Source organism: Colobus angolensis, unplaced genomic scaffold (genome assembly GCF_000951035.1).
Source record: "Colobus angolensis palliatus isolate OR3802 unplaced genomic scaffold, Cang.pa_1.0 Scaffold311, whole genome shotgun sequence".
NCBI classification, from domain to species: Eukaryota; Metazoa; Chordata; class Mammalia; order Primates; family Cercopithecidae; genus Colobus; species Colobus angolensis.
The window spans coordinates 930,127-947,622 of NW_012116389.1; the positions used below are offsets into that span (position 1 = coordinate 930,127).

Below are 17,496 nucleotides of genomic sequence, written 5' to 3' on the forward strand. Positions count from 1 at the left end.
CAGTCCCAACGTACTTCCACAGTATCCACCAAATACTGCCATGGGCTTGACTGACTCTTACATAGGAGGTTCTAAGGCATATGTGAGAGGGAACATGAGGCAGATACAGGATCAAGTGGCAGAAGTTGGGGAAAACGATTGTACCCTGATGCTATCATCCCATCTAGATGGGAAAACCTTCAAGGAAGCCAATGTTCTTGAGCATTTTGCATTCCTTTAGGCAAACTTTTCACTATCTGTGCTGGTCAGTGAGTCTTACCTAGCCCTCCCCAGGATTCTTGGAATCAGTTTGCTCCTGAAATGAACAAATGCCAGACATGTAAAAGGGGAGAAGACAAGAGGCTCAGAGATTAGCTTCCAAAGGTTTACTCTGCAGCTGTGGCTGGGAGAGCATTCCTGCCTGGTCCGCCCTTCCGCTCTTCCCTGAGGAGAGGAGAGATGCTCACAGATGCTGGCAAGGCTGAGGACTGTGCTTCGCATCCACTGCTTTACTACCATAGGCAGTGCTAACCTTAGCCCACCTGGCCCACACAGAGAGGGAAAGGACATTTCTGAGAACAGCTAACAAACCTGGGCTTCCCAGATGCATTCCACAGGAACGGAGGAAGTCCATTCTGAGTCAGTTTTCTAGGCCCTGGGGTTAGTGAGCACTTGGGCCACCAGGTTCTGGGTTCAGCTGACTTTATTAGGTCCAAATACAGCTGTGAGGGGACGTGGCAAAGGTGTCTGGGAGCTGACCTCGCTTGTGCATCTGAGGGCTGGGGTCACAGGGTGGGCTTGTGCGAAGCACTTTCTTGCCTAGTGTCCAACAGCTTGGAGGATTTCCAGGGCCAAGGGAGCCACCACGCTGTCAGCAAATGAACTGTAAGAAAAACCAAAGTAGGTACACTTAATAGGCATCTTTAAGGTAAAATGCCCACCCCCCTTCAAAGGGGCCAGTCTCTTTTGTACCCGAGTATCTGATGGACCAGCTGCAGCATCCTCTTGGAAAGCAGAAGCAGGAAAGCCTGGCCCACAGTCCTGGTGGGGTTCAGAATTGGCCATGCCAGCACCCCTGAGCTATTTCTGAGCTCCCAGCCCCAGCCACCAGTCACTATCTGAGCCACCACTGCCAGAAACACTGCCACTGAGCTGTAGGCAGCCAGACTCTACCAGGCCTGGGGTCCTCAGTGGGCCTGCCTGGCTCCTGCCTGGAGCTGACTCATGTGTCCCAGACCCACTCCACACACTGACCCTCCCTGCTCCGTTGCCCTTTCCAGCCAATCAGCCAGGAGCTTTCTTACTCTTAGAGGTGTGAATGTGCAATTAAGAGCTTAAAATGGGAACTTTGTTACTGGAGCAAATTGTTTGAGACACATTTAAACCTATGTTTAACAACTGTTAGCAAAGAAAAGACTGAAACCAGTGACCCTTGAAGTGTAAAATTAGCTCGTGGCACACTCTTGACTGCACAGAAATAGAGCTGGTACCAAATAAATGGGTGGGGGCGCTGCATAAAAGATGTGGGTGGCAGTGGGATGGGGCTGTGACCAGGAGACCGACCGTGCCATGCATTCCTGCTCTGCGCATCAAAGCCCCTGTGTGACAGAAGGAATGCGTTTGAACTTGGCCCGCCCCTGGCTGAGTCTAGGCTAGACTAGTGGGGCCATGCTGCCCACTCGCACGCAGCAGGCCCAGTGAGGCTGGAAAGGACAGAAACTACTGGCAGAGCAGCATCGGAACTGAGACTGCCATCCACTCATTCTTGGTTGACAAGAAAACCCTTTCTGGTTAGGCCATCCGAACAAAGTCCAAACGAGAACTTTGCAGGAGCAACTTCCCTGCCCAACACAAGATCTGTCTGGTGTAGACAGTTTAGATGCTGGAGTACTGGGGTACAGGACAGACCACCAGCCTCATGGACCACTGAACCTTGTTTTGACACATTTGGTCCAAATTTGGGTCCAGCATGAGGATGTGCTATTTTTGGCTAAAAGGCAGTTGTAGTCCCTACTATGAGGAGTCCCATAGCGCAAGTGCCTAGAGCAAAGGGGCTCTCCAGAGCTGTCTGTCAAACTCCACTCCTCTGTGGGTTTCTCTGTGCCCTCAGCATAAATCTGTGTAGCTGGCTTCATAATGGCATTTTGCACAAGGTCAGGATCCGATGGCATGTCCTCCTCAAAACGGTCTTACAGGAGGCTTATAGGCCAGTCCAGGGAGTCACTGTTCACACCTTACATGGCAGGGGCTCAGCAAGGTGTGAAGGGGCTTCTTGCAGCGAAGTCAGTCTCTCCTGCCCCTCACCTTACAGAAAACCATGAATAAGAACTTACTTCTGTGGTTTATGCTGAAGACAAAAGGCATAGGGTTAGGCTAAAAAGGATGGTGTCCTCCCCTCTCACCTATCCAGGATTAAATGCACAAGGCTGATTGGAATTGAGCCTTCTCTGCAAATTCACCTTCTTAGCAATGCTTCAGCCACTTATTTTTCTTCAGATTAGTAACAAATCCAAAGCACACCAGGAAGCAGACTTCATAGAAACATGTAGTTCTAAAAACAGAATCGACCAGGAAATGGCAGACAGCATTCCAGGTCCAGTGAAGGTCAAGCACCCCATAGGAGGCGGGTCCTTCTCCCTAGGGTGGGGAAATGCTCCAGTGAGCATCAGCGTCTCTGTGGGGCTGGCTGGGATGCCGGCTCCTTCTGCTTTTACAGCATGTAACATGCTCCTGGGTGATAGGCCTATCCCCTGTCTGTGGAACTCACTTCTAGGATGTTCTAGACACACTGACTGTACAGCCAAGGACTGGGAGGCTGGCCTAACCCCATGCTGTCAGCTTCTGGGTGTCAAACACGCAGTTGTATGTGGTCCCTCGGAACTTCTGGCTGAGGAAGGTAGCCTGGTGCGGCAGAGCACGCTAAGCTGTCACGTTTGCCCCAGCCCTGCCTGGGCCTTGAGTCCTCTACAAGGTGGTGATGAGGATGCCTCTGCCTGGGCTGCTGATGGGGGCACGTGTGTACAGGCCAGGGGCTGCCTTTATCATGAGGTTCCTTATATCTCCCACTTGGTCATCCACTCAACCTCCTTGGGTGCCTGAAGGTGGGAATATTGTTTCCCCTGGAATGAGTAAGACTTTCCCTTCCCATGTGGATTCCTGTGCCCCTACCTTCCCCACCATAACTGGGGATTCCCGGTGGTGGAGTGGTAGAGCTTCCCCTCCCACAGTGGGAAGGATCTCAGTGGACAGTGATGGGCTGGAAGGAGGTGGTCCCTGGTGTGGAGGGAGATGGGCGGGGGGAGTGAAGAAAGGAATGGCTGAGAGTGTATGCTGATCCGGAGCAGACTCTGCTGATCCTCCCGGCCCTGCTTACCCACTCCTGGGGGCCAGCTGCTCCAGAGCCCGTAGGAGGCTGCCCGCATTCTTGAGGCTCTCCAAGTGCTTCTCATTGGAGGTGATCTGCAAGGGCAGGAGGGAGAAGACAGTGGTCAGCTGACCCATCCTGATTCATGCCCTGTTAGATGGGCACCCTGAGTATCAGGCCTGCATGGTGCTGTGGCTGCCTAAGGCACTGGGGAGGATGTCCCCTGGGCTTGTCTGCAACCCCCATGCCTAACCTCCCCCACAGAGTACTGCTGACCAAGGGAAAAGAGGCAGGACACTGGTGGTCCTTGGGGAAGGGACAAGGCAGTCCGCTGGGGCAGGAGACGGCCAGCTCAGGGCAGGATGCCTCCTGCAGCTCTCTCAGGAGGGTTTGTGTCTGGGAACCTGAACTTTCCAATTAAAGCAAAACTACGTTTTCTGTGCTGGGACTCAGAGGGCCTGGCTAGCAACTGGAAATCTGTTTCTGGGGCTCTGAGCCCAACATGATCTCTTTCATATGGACAGAAGGATGCCAAGAAGGTGCCTGGGGACCTGGGAGAGAGGCATTAATAACCCCAGGAGGTGTGCTCATGCTAATCGCCACAGTCCTGTGAGAGAAACACTTGGGCATGCCTGACTCTGTAGCACCTATTTGCAGAATCATAAACTCTCAGGGCTAGAATAGGCTCAGGTAGGGTTTTATCCAGCTCTGGCATCCAGAGACCTTACAATTCAGTCCCTTTACAGAATGAGTCCATGTCCTGAAAGGCAGAGAAGAGAAGGTTTTGATTCTACTATTAGACTTGCTTCTCTTAATTTACCATCGCCTCCTATTGTTATCTTTGTTAGTTTAAAATTTCTTGTAATAAACACTTGTATGGCACTTTACATTTCAGAAGGCTGTTTCCTATATGTTTTCTCAACAGCCTACCTTACAAGGTAAGTATATATCATGTTTTATTTATGAGGTAACCAAGGCTTAGTGAAATTAAGGGGCTGCTACAGGAGTACACATGGAGCCAGATTCCCCACCATGAGGTTGGAACCAGGATGGCTTCAGCTGACTTTGATCACAGCAACCAAGGCTGGATTATTGTCTCCTTAGTTAAGAGGCTCAACATTTTTTAACCAATCACTCATGATAGGTCACAGGGGTAACTCAACATTAACATGAACTCTGAATTATATACGAATGCATTTGCACCTCCACTGAGATCCTTTCCCACTTCCTGAGTATGCCACAGAACAGCTGGCAGTTCAACTGCATCAGGTGTGATTTCTGCAAAGATTTGCAACTCGGGAGAGCTGCATGTCAATTTGTTCTGAAACTGCATCCAACTTGATGTGTTCAAAAGACTATTGCTTAAAAATGTCAGCTGTAGTTCAATTATGTCTGAAGTATGCATAAACTTACACTGAAGGTACACTCAACATCGGGGTCTTCAGTGAGGATTCCCACCTCATTTTTCTCAGAACTGCATCAAACAGGTCAGCTGACTACATCCAGACTCACTGCCCCTGAGCAGCCCTGCCATGAGATGGTGTGCAGAGGCTGTGCTCCCAGGAAATCACCCACAAGTTGCAAATAAATCAGAAGATGACTTTCATCCACAAGGCTGGTTAGAAGGTGCAAATAGAAATCTACAGTGACAGTTATGTGATCAAAGGAAGATACCAAAATAGTATCATATGCAGCTGACACAAATGTAGACATAAACAAAGCCAACTGAAAACTACGTGGTTTGGCCATTTACCTGATTCTTATTATTAATATCAGCTGTTGTTCTGTATATAAGGATGAGTTAATTCAAAAATAAAAATTTTAAATTATATCAATCAGAGATGCCAGTTCTGAGTAAGACAGAGAAAACACATGACACTCTTTCTCTCCCTTTGGATGCAAATGCACAGCGCAGCTATTTGAGAACACTGAAAAGCAAACAGCAACAGGTAAATAGGAGACAACACTGAATTCAAAGCACCACTGAACTGGCAGTGAGTTTACCACTTCTTTCTCAGCCTGGATGCAACAAACCCAAACCTCAAAAGCTCTAGGAGAAACCCAGCTTGAGAAGGGAAATCCCCAAAACCCTAGAGAGTAGATGAAACCCCCTCAAGATTGTTTTGCTCTTTTTTCTCCCTCCTCTTGTGTCCCAGGCCATTCTGTGATGGCAGCAGTGGTAGTGGGGACAGAGGTGGCAGCAACAGTAGCCAGCAAGAGGAGCCTGAAGCCAGAGCTCTATTCTTTCTCTGTTCTCCTAGTGTTTGGTCTGGATGTTGCATAATCATGGAACTAGGCAGTTTTAGGCCAGACAGAAAATGGGAAACCCAGGGAACCAGAAAGTACTGGGGAGAGAATGAATCAAGAAGAGCTTAGTAAAGTTACTCCATAAAACTGTTTATGAACTCCTGGCCTCACCCCCAACCTGTGTATGCATGGAACCGATCCCAATAGCATGCCACAGAATTGAAGAACTGAGGTAACAAATGTATCCCTGCTCATATCCCAGACTGACCCCTGGGGAGGGACACACCAGATAGATGCACATAGCACTGCAAAACCTGTGAAACGAATATGACCCTGAAATTACAATTCCAACCCGCAGCCTGAACCTCATCAGCATGATTGCTTGCTAAAACAAAAATATCAATATTCTCTGTAGTATTTAACAAGACAGGGTCTTATAATGCAATATTTTAAATGACCAGGATACAATTCAAAATTACTTGGCAAAAGTAACCATAAAATCTCAGCTGACATGAAAAAAAAAAACAATCAATCAACAGAGGACAATAAATAAAATGACACATGTTGGAATTATCTGACAAAGACTTCAAAGTGCTATTATAAAAATGCTAAAAACAATCACTAACACTCTTGAAACAAGTATTACAATAGAATGTATCAGTAAAAATGGAGAATATATCAAAGAAGAATCAAATGAGAATTTTCTAACTAAAAACAATAACCAAAAATTTAAAGTCCTCACTGGATGGACTCAATAGCAGAATGGAGACAATAAAAGGAACGAGTCAGTGAACTTGAAGATAGATCAATAGAAATTATCCAATCTCAGCAGCAGAGATCGAAAAAAAAAAAAAAGATTGAGAACACAAATGAACAACACCTCAGGGACCTATGAGACAATAACAAAAGGTTTATGTCATTGGAGTTCCAGAATGAGAGGACAGAGAATAAACGAATGAAAAAGTATTTGAAGAAATCATAACTAAAACTATTCCAAAATGTGCTGAAAGAAATAAATCTACAGATTCAAGAAACAGTATATCCCAAACAAGATTAAACCCAAAGAAATCCATATCCAAACCCATCAAAATCAAACTTGCTGATGGATGTTGCAAGTGGGCAGAAAAAAAAAAGATATATTACCTACAGGGTAAAAATAACTTGAATTATTGTGAATTTCTCATCTGAAGCTACTGAGGCCAGAAGATTTTAAGATGCTAAATGAAATGAACTACCAAACTAGAGTTACATACCTAGAAGATACCATTCAGAAATGAGATCATGGTTTCAAAATATTATTTAGGAATGAAGGTGAAATAAAGATATTCTCAGATGAATGAAAACTAATAGAAGAGCGGCTATAAAAAATTTACTCTCTCTTCAGAGAGAAAGCAAATAATACCAGAAGGAAACCTGGAACATCAGGAATGAAGGAAGAGCAACAAAAATGGTAAATACAACAGGATGTTATCTTTCTTTAAAAGCTGTTTAATAGTAGAAAACAAAGAATACATATAATATTGTATTGATGGGGTTTTCAATGTATGTAGATGTAACATATAAGACAGCTGGAACATAAGATGGGGGAGAGCAAAGGAACCTATATGGTAGTAAGGCTTTTATGTTCCATTTGAAGTGGTAAAATATTGTCATAAGTAGATTCTGGAAGGTTAAGTATTTTATAACTCCAAGAGCAACCACTTAAAAAAATTATACAAAGAGATGTAGTAAAAAAAAAAAAAAACCCACAATAGATAAATTAAAATTTAATATTTAAAATGTTCAAATAGCTTCAAAGAAAGCAGGAAAAGGAAAAGTGACGAAATAAAAACACTGGACCTAATCAAAAATCAAATAAAAAGGCAAACTAAATTGTAACATACCAAGAATTACACTAAATGTAAATGATCTCAATGCAGCAAGTAAGAAATCTCCTGAATGATTTTTAGAAATGACCCAACCATATATTGTCTGTAAGAATGTTAATTCAAATATAATGAGATAGTGGTTTAAAGTAAGAGGATGAAAAAAGATATGCCATGCAGACATAAATGAAAAGAAAGCTAGAGTGGCTATAGTAATGTCAGGCAAAGTAGACTTCGGAGCAAAGAAAATTAGCAGGGATATATTTTGATTAAAGGGTTTTGTAACCAAGAAGACATAACAATAAATGTGTATACATCTAACAGTAGAAATTATACATACAGAAAGCAAAAACTGATACAACTGAAAAGGAAAACAGATAAATCCACAATCAGAGTTGGAGATTTCAAAATTCCTCTCATGGTAAGAAATAGGATGAGCAGACAAAAATCAGCCAGGATGTAGAAGAACGGAGGAACCCATCAACCACATGGATCCTACGGACATTTGTAGATCACTGACCCCATCAACAACAGTATTCACATGTATTGCAAGAATCCAGGAATATTTACCAATGTATACAGTATTCTGTGTCATAAAACATATCTTAACACATTAAAAGAATTGAAACCATATAAAATATATTCTCTGACCATATGGAACTAAACTAGCAATTAATAACCAAGGTAACAGGAATATTTCCAATCACTTGGCATTAAACAGCACTCTCCTAAATAATACAGGGGTTAGAGAGGACATTCCAAGAAAAATTAGAAAATAATCTTAGCTGAATGAAAATGACCTTGATACAACATGTCAACATCTGGAAGGGGGCTAAAGCAATGCTTAGAGGGAAATCTGTAGTACTAAATACTTATTTTAGGAAAGAAGAAATGTCCCAAATCAATAATTTAAGCTTCTACATCAAGAAACTAGGAAAAAAGGGCTGGGCACGGTGGCTCACGCCTGTAATCCCAGCAATTTGGGATGCTGAGGAGGGCAGATAACTTGAGGTCAAGAGATAGAGATCAGCCTGGCCAACATGGTGAAACCCTGTCTCTACTAAAAATACAAAAATTAGCCAGGCATGGTGGAGGGTGCTTGTAATCCCAGCTACTCAGGAGGCTGAGGCAGGAGAATTGCTTGAACCCAGGAGGTGGAGGTTACAGTGAGCTAAGATCCGGCCACTGCTCTCCAGCCTGGGCGACAAAGCGAGACTCCGTCTCAAAAAAAAGAAGAAACTAGGAAAAAAGGAAGAAAACAAACCCAAACTGAGAAGAAAACAGGAGCAAAAATCAAGAGGAATGTGGTAAATGTATGACCTAAAATGTCAATACTTACATTAAATGTAGATTTACTAAATGCTCCAAGTAAAAGATTTCAAGCTGTATATAAACAAAATAGAATATATCTCATATATAGAATTATATACATCTATAATACATAAATTATAGCTACACACGCACACACGTATTTATATATAGTACTTATAAGAAATATATTTTAAATATAAGGGCACCAAGGCCGGGCATGGTGGCTCATGCCTGTAATCCCAGCACTTTGGGAGGTCAAGGCAGGTGGATCACTTGAGGTCAGGAGTTCGAGACCAGCCTTGCTAATGTGGTGAAACCCCGTTTCTACTAAAAATAAAAAAAATTAGCTGGGTATGGTAGCACAAGCCTGTAATCCCAGCTACTTGGGAAGCTGAGGCTGGAGAATCACTTGAACCCGGGAGGTGGAGGTTGCAGTGAACTGAGATCACACCATTGCACTCCAGCTTGGGCAACAAGAGTGAAACTCCATTTCAAAAAACATGAAAAAAAAAAAAGAAAAAAAAAAAAATAAGGGCACCAAACAGTTGAAGGTTAAAGGATGGAAAAAGATATGACATGCTAACAGTAACCCAAGAAAGTTGGCACAGCTAATACCAGATAAAGTAGACTTTAAGGCTGTAATCATAACTAGAGGTAAGGAGGGACATTTCATATTTATGAGAAAATAATTGGCCAGGAAGATATAGCAATTCTAAATTTGTATGCTCCTAATCACAGCCTCAAAATACATAAAACAAACAAAAATGACAGAATCAAAGTGAGAATTAGATAAATCCACAATCATGGTGACACACTTTTCAATCTCTTGCAGCAATGTGCATACAGAAACCAGAGGGGACACAGAGGTTCTATACAACAAGAGTAACAGAATTGACCTAATTGACATATATTTAAAAATCATCTAAAAACTGCAGAATATATATTCTTTTCAAGTGCATAGGGAAAATTTCTAAAATATACCATCTTCTGGGTCTTAAGGCAAGTCCTGACAAATTTCAAAGGTATAAATCTGATAAAATGTATCAGGATCTGTATGATTAAAAATTGCAAAATGCTGATGAAAGAAAATAAATAAATGGATACACCATATTCAAGGATTGGAAGGCTCACTATAATAAAAATGTCTTCCAAAATATAGGTTTAATGACATTCCTATCAAAATCTCAGCAGAAATCTTTGTAGTATAGAATAGCTGAGTCTATTGCTTCTCGGCCTTTTGGCTAAGATCAAGTGAAGAATAACTGACTCTAAAATTTGCATGGAAAGGCAAAGGAGCCAGAATAGCTAAAATAATTTGGAAAAAGCAGAATAAAGTTTAGGCATCATACTACCCAACTTTAAGAGGCACCACACAATTCCAGCAACCATGACAGTGTGGTATGCGCAGAAGGTCAGACACACAGATAATGCAATAGACAAGAGAGCCCAGAAATAGAACTCTAGAGATATTGTTAAAATTTTGACAAAGGTGCAAAGTTAATTCAAGGAGGGAAGAATAGTGTTTTGAACAAGCAGTGCTAGAACAAATGGATGCGCATATGCATAAACATCAATCTAGACACATATTTTACATAGTATATAAAATGCAATTTTAAATGGCTGATGGATCTAAATATAAAATGTAAAAACTATGTAACTTCTAGAAGACAATATAGAAGAAATTCTGTGACTTTGGGTTTGGTGATGAGTTTTTAACATAAAAACATAATCCCTTAAAAAATTATAAATTGGACTTTGTCAATATTAAAAACTTTACTTTTTGTAAACATAAGAGAATGAAAAGACAAGCCAGACTTGGAGAAAATATTTGCAACTTACATATCTGATAAAGGACATAAAAGTAACTCTTTAAATTTTTTTTTTTTTTTTTTAGAAAGAGGGTCTCACTCTGTTGCCCAGGCTGGAGTGCAGTGGTGTGATCATGGCTTACTGTAACCTCATACTCCTGGGCTCAAGCAATCTTCTTGCCTTGGCCTCTCAGTTCTCACCTTGGCTGGGATTACAGATGTAGGCCACCATGACCAGTCAAAAAGAACTCTTCAAATTCAATAATAAGAGAACGACCAGCCTAGTTTTTAAAATGGGTAGAAAATCTGAATAGCCAAGAAGATATATGGGTGGCAAATAAGAAAAGATAACTCAACATTGTCACTAGGGAAATGCATATTAAAACTGCAGTGCAATGCCATCGCACACCTATTAGAATGGCTAAAATTCATAAAACTGACAATAACAATGTTGGTAGGGATGCAGAATAACAGCAATTCTCATTTATTGCTGATGTGAATGCAAAATGGAACAGTGCTTTGGAAGACAATTTGGTAGTTCCTTATAAAACTAAACATACAGGCCAGGCACAGTGGCTAACATCTGTAATCCCAGCACTTAGGGAGGCTAAGGCAGGTGAATAACTTGAGCCCAGGAGTTCAGGACCAGCTCCAGAAACATAGTGAGACCTTGTCTCTGCAAATAAATAAATAAATAAAATAGCTAGCTGGGTGTGGTGGTGCACACCTGTGGTCCCAGCTACTTGGGAGGCTGAAGTAGGAGTATCACTTGAGCCTGGGAGGTCAAGGCTTCAGTGAGCCATGATCAAGCTGCTGCACTCCAGCCTGGGTGACAGGGTGAGATCATGTCGCAAAAAAACAAAAAAAAACATTAAACATAGTCCTACCATAGTCCTGGCCAAACAACTGCACTCTTGGATATTAACCCGAGTGAACTGAAAACTTCTGTCCACACAAAAACCTGTATTCGAAATCCTTCACCCTTTTATTCATAATCACTAAAATGTAGATGCAACCAAGCTGTCCTTCAACAGTGAAATGGAAAAATAAGGAAGCCGTGCATGCATCACTTGGAATGCAATCAGACTTACAGTCTGATTTGATTTTTAGAATGAGATATTAGTAAAAATAAGTCTGAGTAATTTTTGAAAAAATAAGAGTTTGAATTTACCTTGCTAAATTATCATATACCATGATACCAAACCATTTTCTATAGCTGGTAATGCCCATGATATGAGGATTTCAAGGGGCTCTGAAACGAATGATCCTTGGGAGTGGACTGCTTCGGTCTCCCAGAGCTGAGTGTCCTCTTAGGCCACTGAAGGTTATAAATGAAGATGGGAACCAGCCCTCTTTCAGAGGCGTTAGATTCCACCGTATCTGCTGGACTATGTGGCCTTTAACCTTCTATTTTCTCAGTAGTTTTATTTTCCTCAAAAACCAAATTATGGGTCCACTCAAAAGTCATCCCACCTACTCCTCTTTTGAGCTACTTAGGCAGAGAATGTTCTGTGCAAACTGAAACCCACAAAGAAATCTCCTCTCCATTTTGAAGGAAGCAGAAGTAAAAGTGACCCTTCTCTACTGTGATGCTGAATTCATGACTAAGAGACTATTGGTGAACTTATCCTGGCTGTGATTACAGACGTCAAGAGAGAGTACTGCAGCGACACTGAGAAAATAATGCAAGAGAACGCCAGCGAAGAGTAGGCACAACACTTTCTTCCCGGAGTTAACATTTTCATTACTGGCAGTCAGTTAGCCAAGACAGGCTAACTCAATTTTATTTTGCAATAATGTACTATAGCAGAGGTTCCTGGACCTGTGAGTCCATGAGTGGATTTCAATATTTCAAAACATCAGATGGCAGGCATCCATTTCCTACAAACAAAGTCATGCCTGCCTCACATTTCTCTGCTTTACGATGAAAATATATCAGCCAAGCCTGGAGTGCCAGCCATTATCTCATGCTGCTAAGACATCTGCCTGGTAGCTAAATGGCTAAAATCAATCAAAATGGAAACATGAATTATACTAAATACATAAAGTTCACCTGGTAGACAGGTAATGCTCAAAACATGGGGTCTTTAAAGGAAAAATCATAAAATAATTGGGAATTTGAGCTTAGAATTAAGATAAACTTGGAAAGACAATTCCTCTACATCTGTTGATTATATATATGCATATATATAGATATATATACACACACATATATATAAAATCAGATAACACACTTGGGATAAATACATAATTTTCTGCAAACTCTGCTATGGTCATTTTAACATGGCACTGTGTCAATCCAGCATTCACCCAAACATTGAAAGGAGATGTTAGTGTCCTACAGAATCATCTTCAAATTCCCCACTAGGCTCATGAATTATAAGGTAGTGGTTTTATACACCACACCCTGCAGTACAGAGTTTGGGTTGGCTCTTCTCTGGATTTCAGCTTCCCCAAATGCAAACTAGCACGTGGAGCCATCCTATGCCCCCTGATAATGGCAGAACTCTGAAGTTGGCAGCCTCTTCAGTTTGCAGGAGAGGATGTGAGAACAGAGAAAACAATGGCTTGCCCAAGGCAAAGTGGCCTCTGAGGGACAAATCCAAGCCTGGTGCCTATACTGCTCAACTAAGGCCTTCAAAAACATGCAAACCAGAACTTACTTCTATTTTCTATCACTGTGGCACATCAGGAATTTATGCTCACAAATATGACTCACACACAGCATCCTCCTCCTCCTAAAGCTCGTAAAATGCCCCAGTGCGGCCTTCTGTGTTTGCAAATGTTTTTTGGTGTGGAGAGATGTGTGGCTGTAACTGAGTAAGGTATGGGCAGGCTGTGGTACTTTGCTTATGAGTGTGCGATAATATATGTCTATATCTGTAGTGATCTTGAATGTGTGTGGCAAAAGGAAGTCCAGTTAACTTTTGCTTTCTAATCATGAGTTCCTCTCAACAGGCCCAGGCAACACTGACAGACTAGAAAAAAAATATCAGGAGATGAAGCTGACACAGTGAGAGCAGCCCAGGTGCTTCTTGGTGCTTGTTATTACAGACACACACTTCACACAGGGGAGGATTATTTTAATTCTGTGGCCTTCAGATCTCATAAATACAAGTAAAAACAAGCAGGTAACTATGACAACTTTACTTCAGAGAGTCTAAATTTCAAAAATAAACCTATCCGTCCAGCCCTTCATTTTGTTCTCTTAATGTATACTTTGTCTTCTCTTCAGCTGGGGTTTTCATGCTACTTCAAAGTCATTTCTCCCAACTGCACATGGAGACAGGCCATCCTCTTGCCACCTGACGCCAGGAAGGAATCTGCAGGAGAACCTCTCGTCGGCGTGATGCAATCTGGCAGGCCCGTCTTCACTTTCTACCTGGTGTTGCAGTGTGCATTCTGGGTCCTTTCAGAAACATCCTGAGCTGCTGCCAGGGTCTCACCTTTCATATTCAGATTAAAGCAAGTCTATATTAACACATCCTGCTCTGCATCCAGACCCATATGCTCATCACATCTTTCATGGGATGCTGAGTGCATCTGAGACTGAATGGAGGAATTTTCATGCATGGCCTCCAGCTGCCTCACAGCATCTGTGCCTTCCTTGGAGTCCATTTAGAAACTCTATGTACTTCAGCAAAAGCAAGTGAGGCCCATTCTGTCCATGATTAGTAAGGAGGGGATGATCTGAAAGAGATCTAGAGGTGTCCCTAAGGATTCCCGTCAGTGGATCTGCTGATCACCAAGGGTAAGGGGGTAACAGTTGGAGCTCAAGGGAAGAGGCAGGGTCTTACAGAAGAGGTAGGCCCAGTCACAAAGGCTTGCTCTCCTAGATTTGACCCAGGTCCTCATGAATGCAGGTTCTCTGGAGGGTGACAGAGCTATTGCACTAAATACCTGGAACAGTACTGGAGCATAAGCAGCACCATGCTTCTGTCCAGGAGGACCACTTTGTGAGGCAGTCTTTCACCTTCTGCATGAAGCACAGCTTTGCTTTAGCTCACTGGGAGGCCCCAAGCGTACTGAGGCCCGAGGAAGTGGTGGCATTTGCAATACAGTGATTCCTCAAGGTGAAGGAAGCCGGGAGAGGAGAGGAAGAAAACGGCAGATGACCTCTTGTTCAAGGGCAGAGATAAGTCTCCACGTGGTGTACTCCAGACAAACTGGGTAGGAGAGGGGAGTGAGTACACAAGGCATTAGTAGATGTGTGGGGGCAAAGTCAACAAAACCCAGATTTCAGGTAGAAACTGTTGGATTCACTTTTACCTATAGGATTAAATAAGTAAAAAGCCTTGCAGTAAAAATGGCTTGGGATTTGTGTCAAGAAAGGAAACTAACATTCCTGAGCACCTACTATATTCAGGAATAGAGTTAACTGCTTTCAAACATATTATTTTCTTTTTGGCAACTTGAAAAACAAGTATTAACTGTGTTCACTTTACAGATGAGGAAATGAAGGCTAGGAGGGCTCATGTGACTTGCCCAAGGTCAGCTAGCCAGGAAGCAGTGGCACTGAGATTTAACCCAGTCCCCCCAACTTCAAGATCCACATTCTTCCCAAGAGACCATGGTATCTTCACATCTGCTACTAAGTACCTGGCACAGTTGTTGGCTGACTGGCTGATTAATAAAAGTAAGCAACTGACTAAGCCGTGTTTCTAGCTCTACTGCCTACATGCTATGTGATCTTGTATAAATGGTTTGCACTCTGCACTGCTCTGCCGGCCACTTTTTGTAAATTGCATAGCACCCTTTGCTCCCCTAGTCATTGTTGTTCATCCTCATCATTTCCAGGCAAAGCAGGAACTGCAGAATCTCTCTCCCAGACGGAACTGGAAGTTGCTGCTCTTGACCAAAGGAGTCTGTGGATCCTATGTACTGTCCAGTAAGCTGTTCCTGATATGCAGAACACCCTATTTTTGGCAACTTCTTTCAGGCTTGGCTACCAGAGGCTTTGCACATCTCTCCTGGCACTCTTAGATGGAGGTCCGCCTTTGCTGGTGATGAGAAGTGAATCAACAGTTTGCTGGGTAGCCACTGTGGGCCATTATCTCATGTTCTCTTCATGGTGACCCTATGAGGAAGGTCTTAATAATCACACATTGGAGACAGGGTGAGGCGGTGATCAGTAGTAGAGCTGGGATGGAGGCCCAGATTGGGCCGGCTCTCTCCTGCATCCCACCCCATTGCTACTCTGCCTTCCCTCCATTGCTTCCTGCCCCAGTCACCATGTTGCCCTTTGCCTCCTACCATGAAAGGTCTGGCTGTAGGAGCACCTGGCCAGAGACAGGGCCGGTGTCCAACTGGGGAAGCCGGGAGTTGACATTTCCATGAGTAGTGAGGGGGCTGACATTCTGCCATGGGGGGAACTAGTCCCAGCTTTCAGGGGCCCAGGTCCCCAAGGAAATACCTTGGCCTGTATTTAAGACAGAAGCCTCTCAAGCTGGGGTCAAAGGAAGGAACACTGCTCCTTTCCACTGGTATTTCCAGATTTGGAGATGCAGCGTGCAAAGGAGGATGATGGTAAGCTAGCATTTGAATTATCAAAGGGCACACTTTGGTGAGAGCAAAGCAGTGTTGAAGGACTTTCTTCTTTCTCTTGACCTTTATTTCCTCCTCCTGGGGTCTGTATGTTCCCTTAACCTAGCCTGACACCTCCATTCACCTCTCTCGCCCAAACACCTCTCTGTACCTGTGGCACCTGCTAAATCTAGAGGCTACAGAAATCACATGCGGAGGATTTGAATGTTTTTCTTTTTCACCCCATAAGACATGATTATTTTCTAAAAAAAAATTATCCATAGCTACCTCCTCCTCCATTTTAGGCCAGCCAGTTCTCTCAGTTCTCTGCAGGGCAGTAAAAATGCCCTTATTGCTTAGAAACTGTTCATAATTACATCAGTTTCTGGCCAGTAAGTCCCATAAGTCTAAAATGTTGAATATAATATAGCTGCTTTGGGAAGTCGTTTAGGCCTGATCCAACTAACTACCTACAACAGTCAGTCCCAAAATAAGTGAGGAAACAAACAGTTTTAATTGGCAAAAAAGTATGATGTGGACTTTTTGTAGATATAAAAATAAACAGGAGGTTGGCAAAAAGTATGCTTTGGTGAAATACAGGATCAGGACATACCATTTTGCCCAGGAGGACCCAAACCAAGCACTTAGAAAAGCATGAGAGCATAGATTTCCAAGGCACTGGCATGAGGATGTCAACTATGGATGTGGCTGGAATAATGTCCTTGCAAGAAAATATACTTAGGGTGGTAACTAAAGTGGGAGAGCTTGGGTCATAAGAAGTGAAGAACAGCATTGAGTATATATCATGCAAACCTGATCCAAGCAAATACTAACCAGTCCTTAGGAATACTATTATGGGGTCATAGTGAGCTGTGTATTTGACAACAGAGTCACTGATTTTGTGTTGTGAGGGTGTTTGTGTGATAGAGAGGGCTCTGAGGTGGGAGAGGGGATGGAGATAAGAGGAGCTTAACAGGGCCTGTTTCCAGCCCCTTCTCTGAACCTCCCACTGGATGAAGGAGAGCAAAGTAGAGCAACGTCAAGTCAACTTGGCTAAAAAAGCCTGCAGCCTTCTTCTTTCCCCAGTTCCTCACTCTACAAGGTAAGGACACTATCAGCCACTAAACCACTCTGCAGTGATTCAGCCACTATACATAGGGACAATCAGGAAAGTTCCCGTAATATAAAGTAAAAAAACACACAATATAAAAACATGCATGGACCATGACTGCAAGGATATGCAATAAATATCGTACATCCTGACTTTGAGACCTCCAGTGTTATAAGAAAGTGCCACCAGGCCGGGTGCGGTGGCTCATGCCTGTAATCCCAGCACTTTGGGAGGCCGAGGCGGGCGAATCACGAGGTCAGGAGATCGAGACCATCCTAGCTAACACGG

The 17,496-nt window shown here is 43.1% G+C and overlaps 1 protein-coding gene across 1 annotated transcript in view; it reads right to left on the reverse strand.

Moving 5' to 3' along the window:
• Positions 1–468: 468 nt before the first annotated feature.
• Positions 469–17,496, reverse strand: part of ULK4 (unc-51 like kinase 4) — a 728,320-nt gene continuing 711,292 nt past the window's right edge. Inside the window, exons 36-37 of the mRNA XM_011950984.1 lie at positions 3,353–3,438; positions 469–862 (exon numbers count right to left, since the gene is read on the reverse strand). Coding sequence (XP_011806374.1) covers positions 799–862; positions 3,353–3,438 — 150 coding nt within the window. The 3' untranslated portion in view covers positions 469–798. The remainder of the gene's footprint in view (positions 863–3,352; positions 3,439–17,496) is intronic.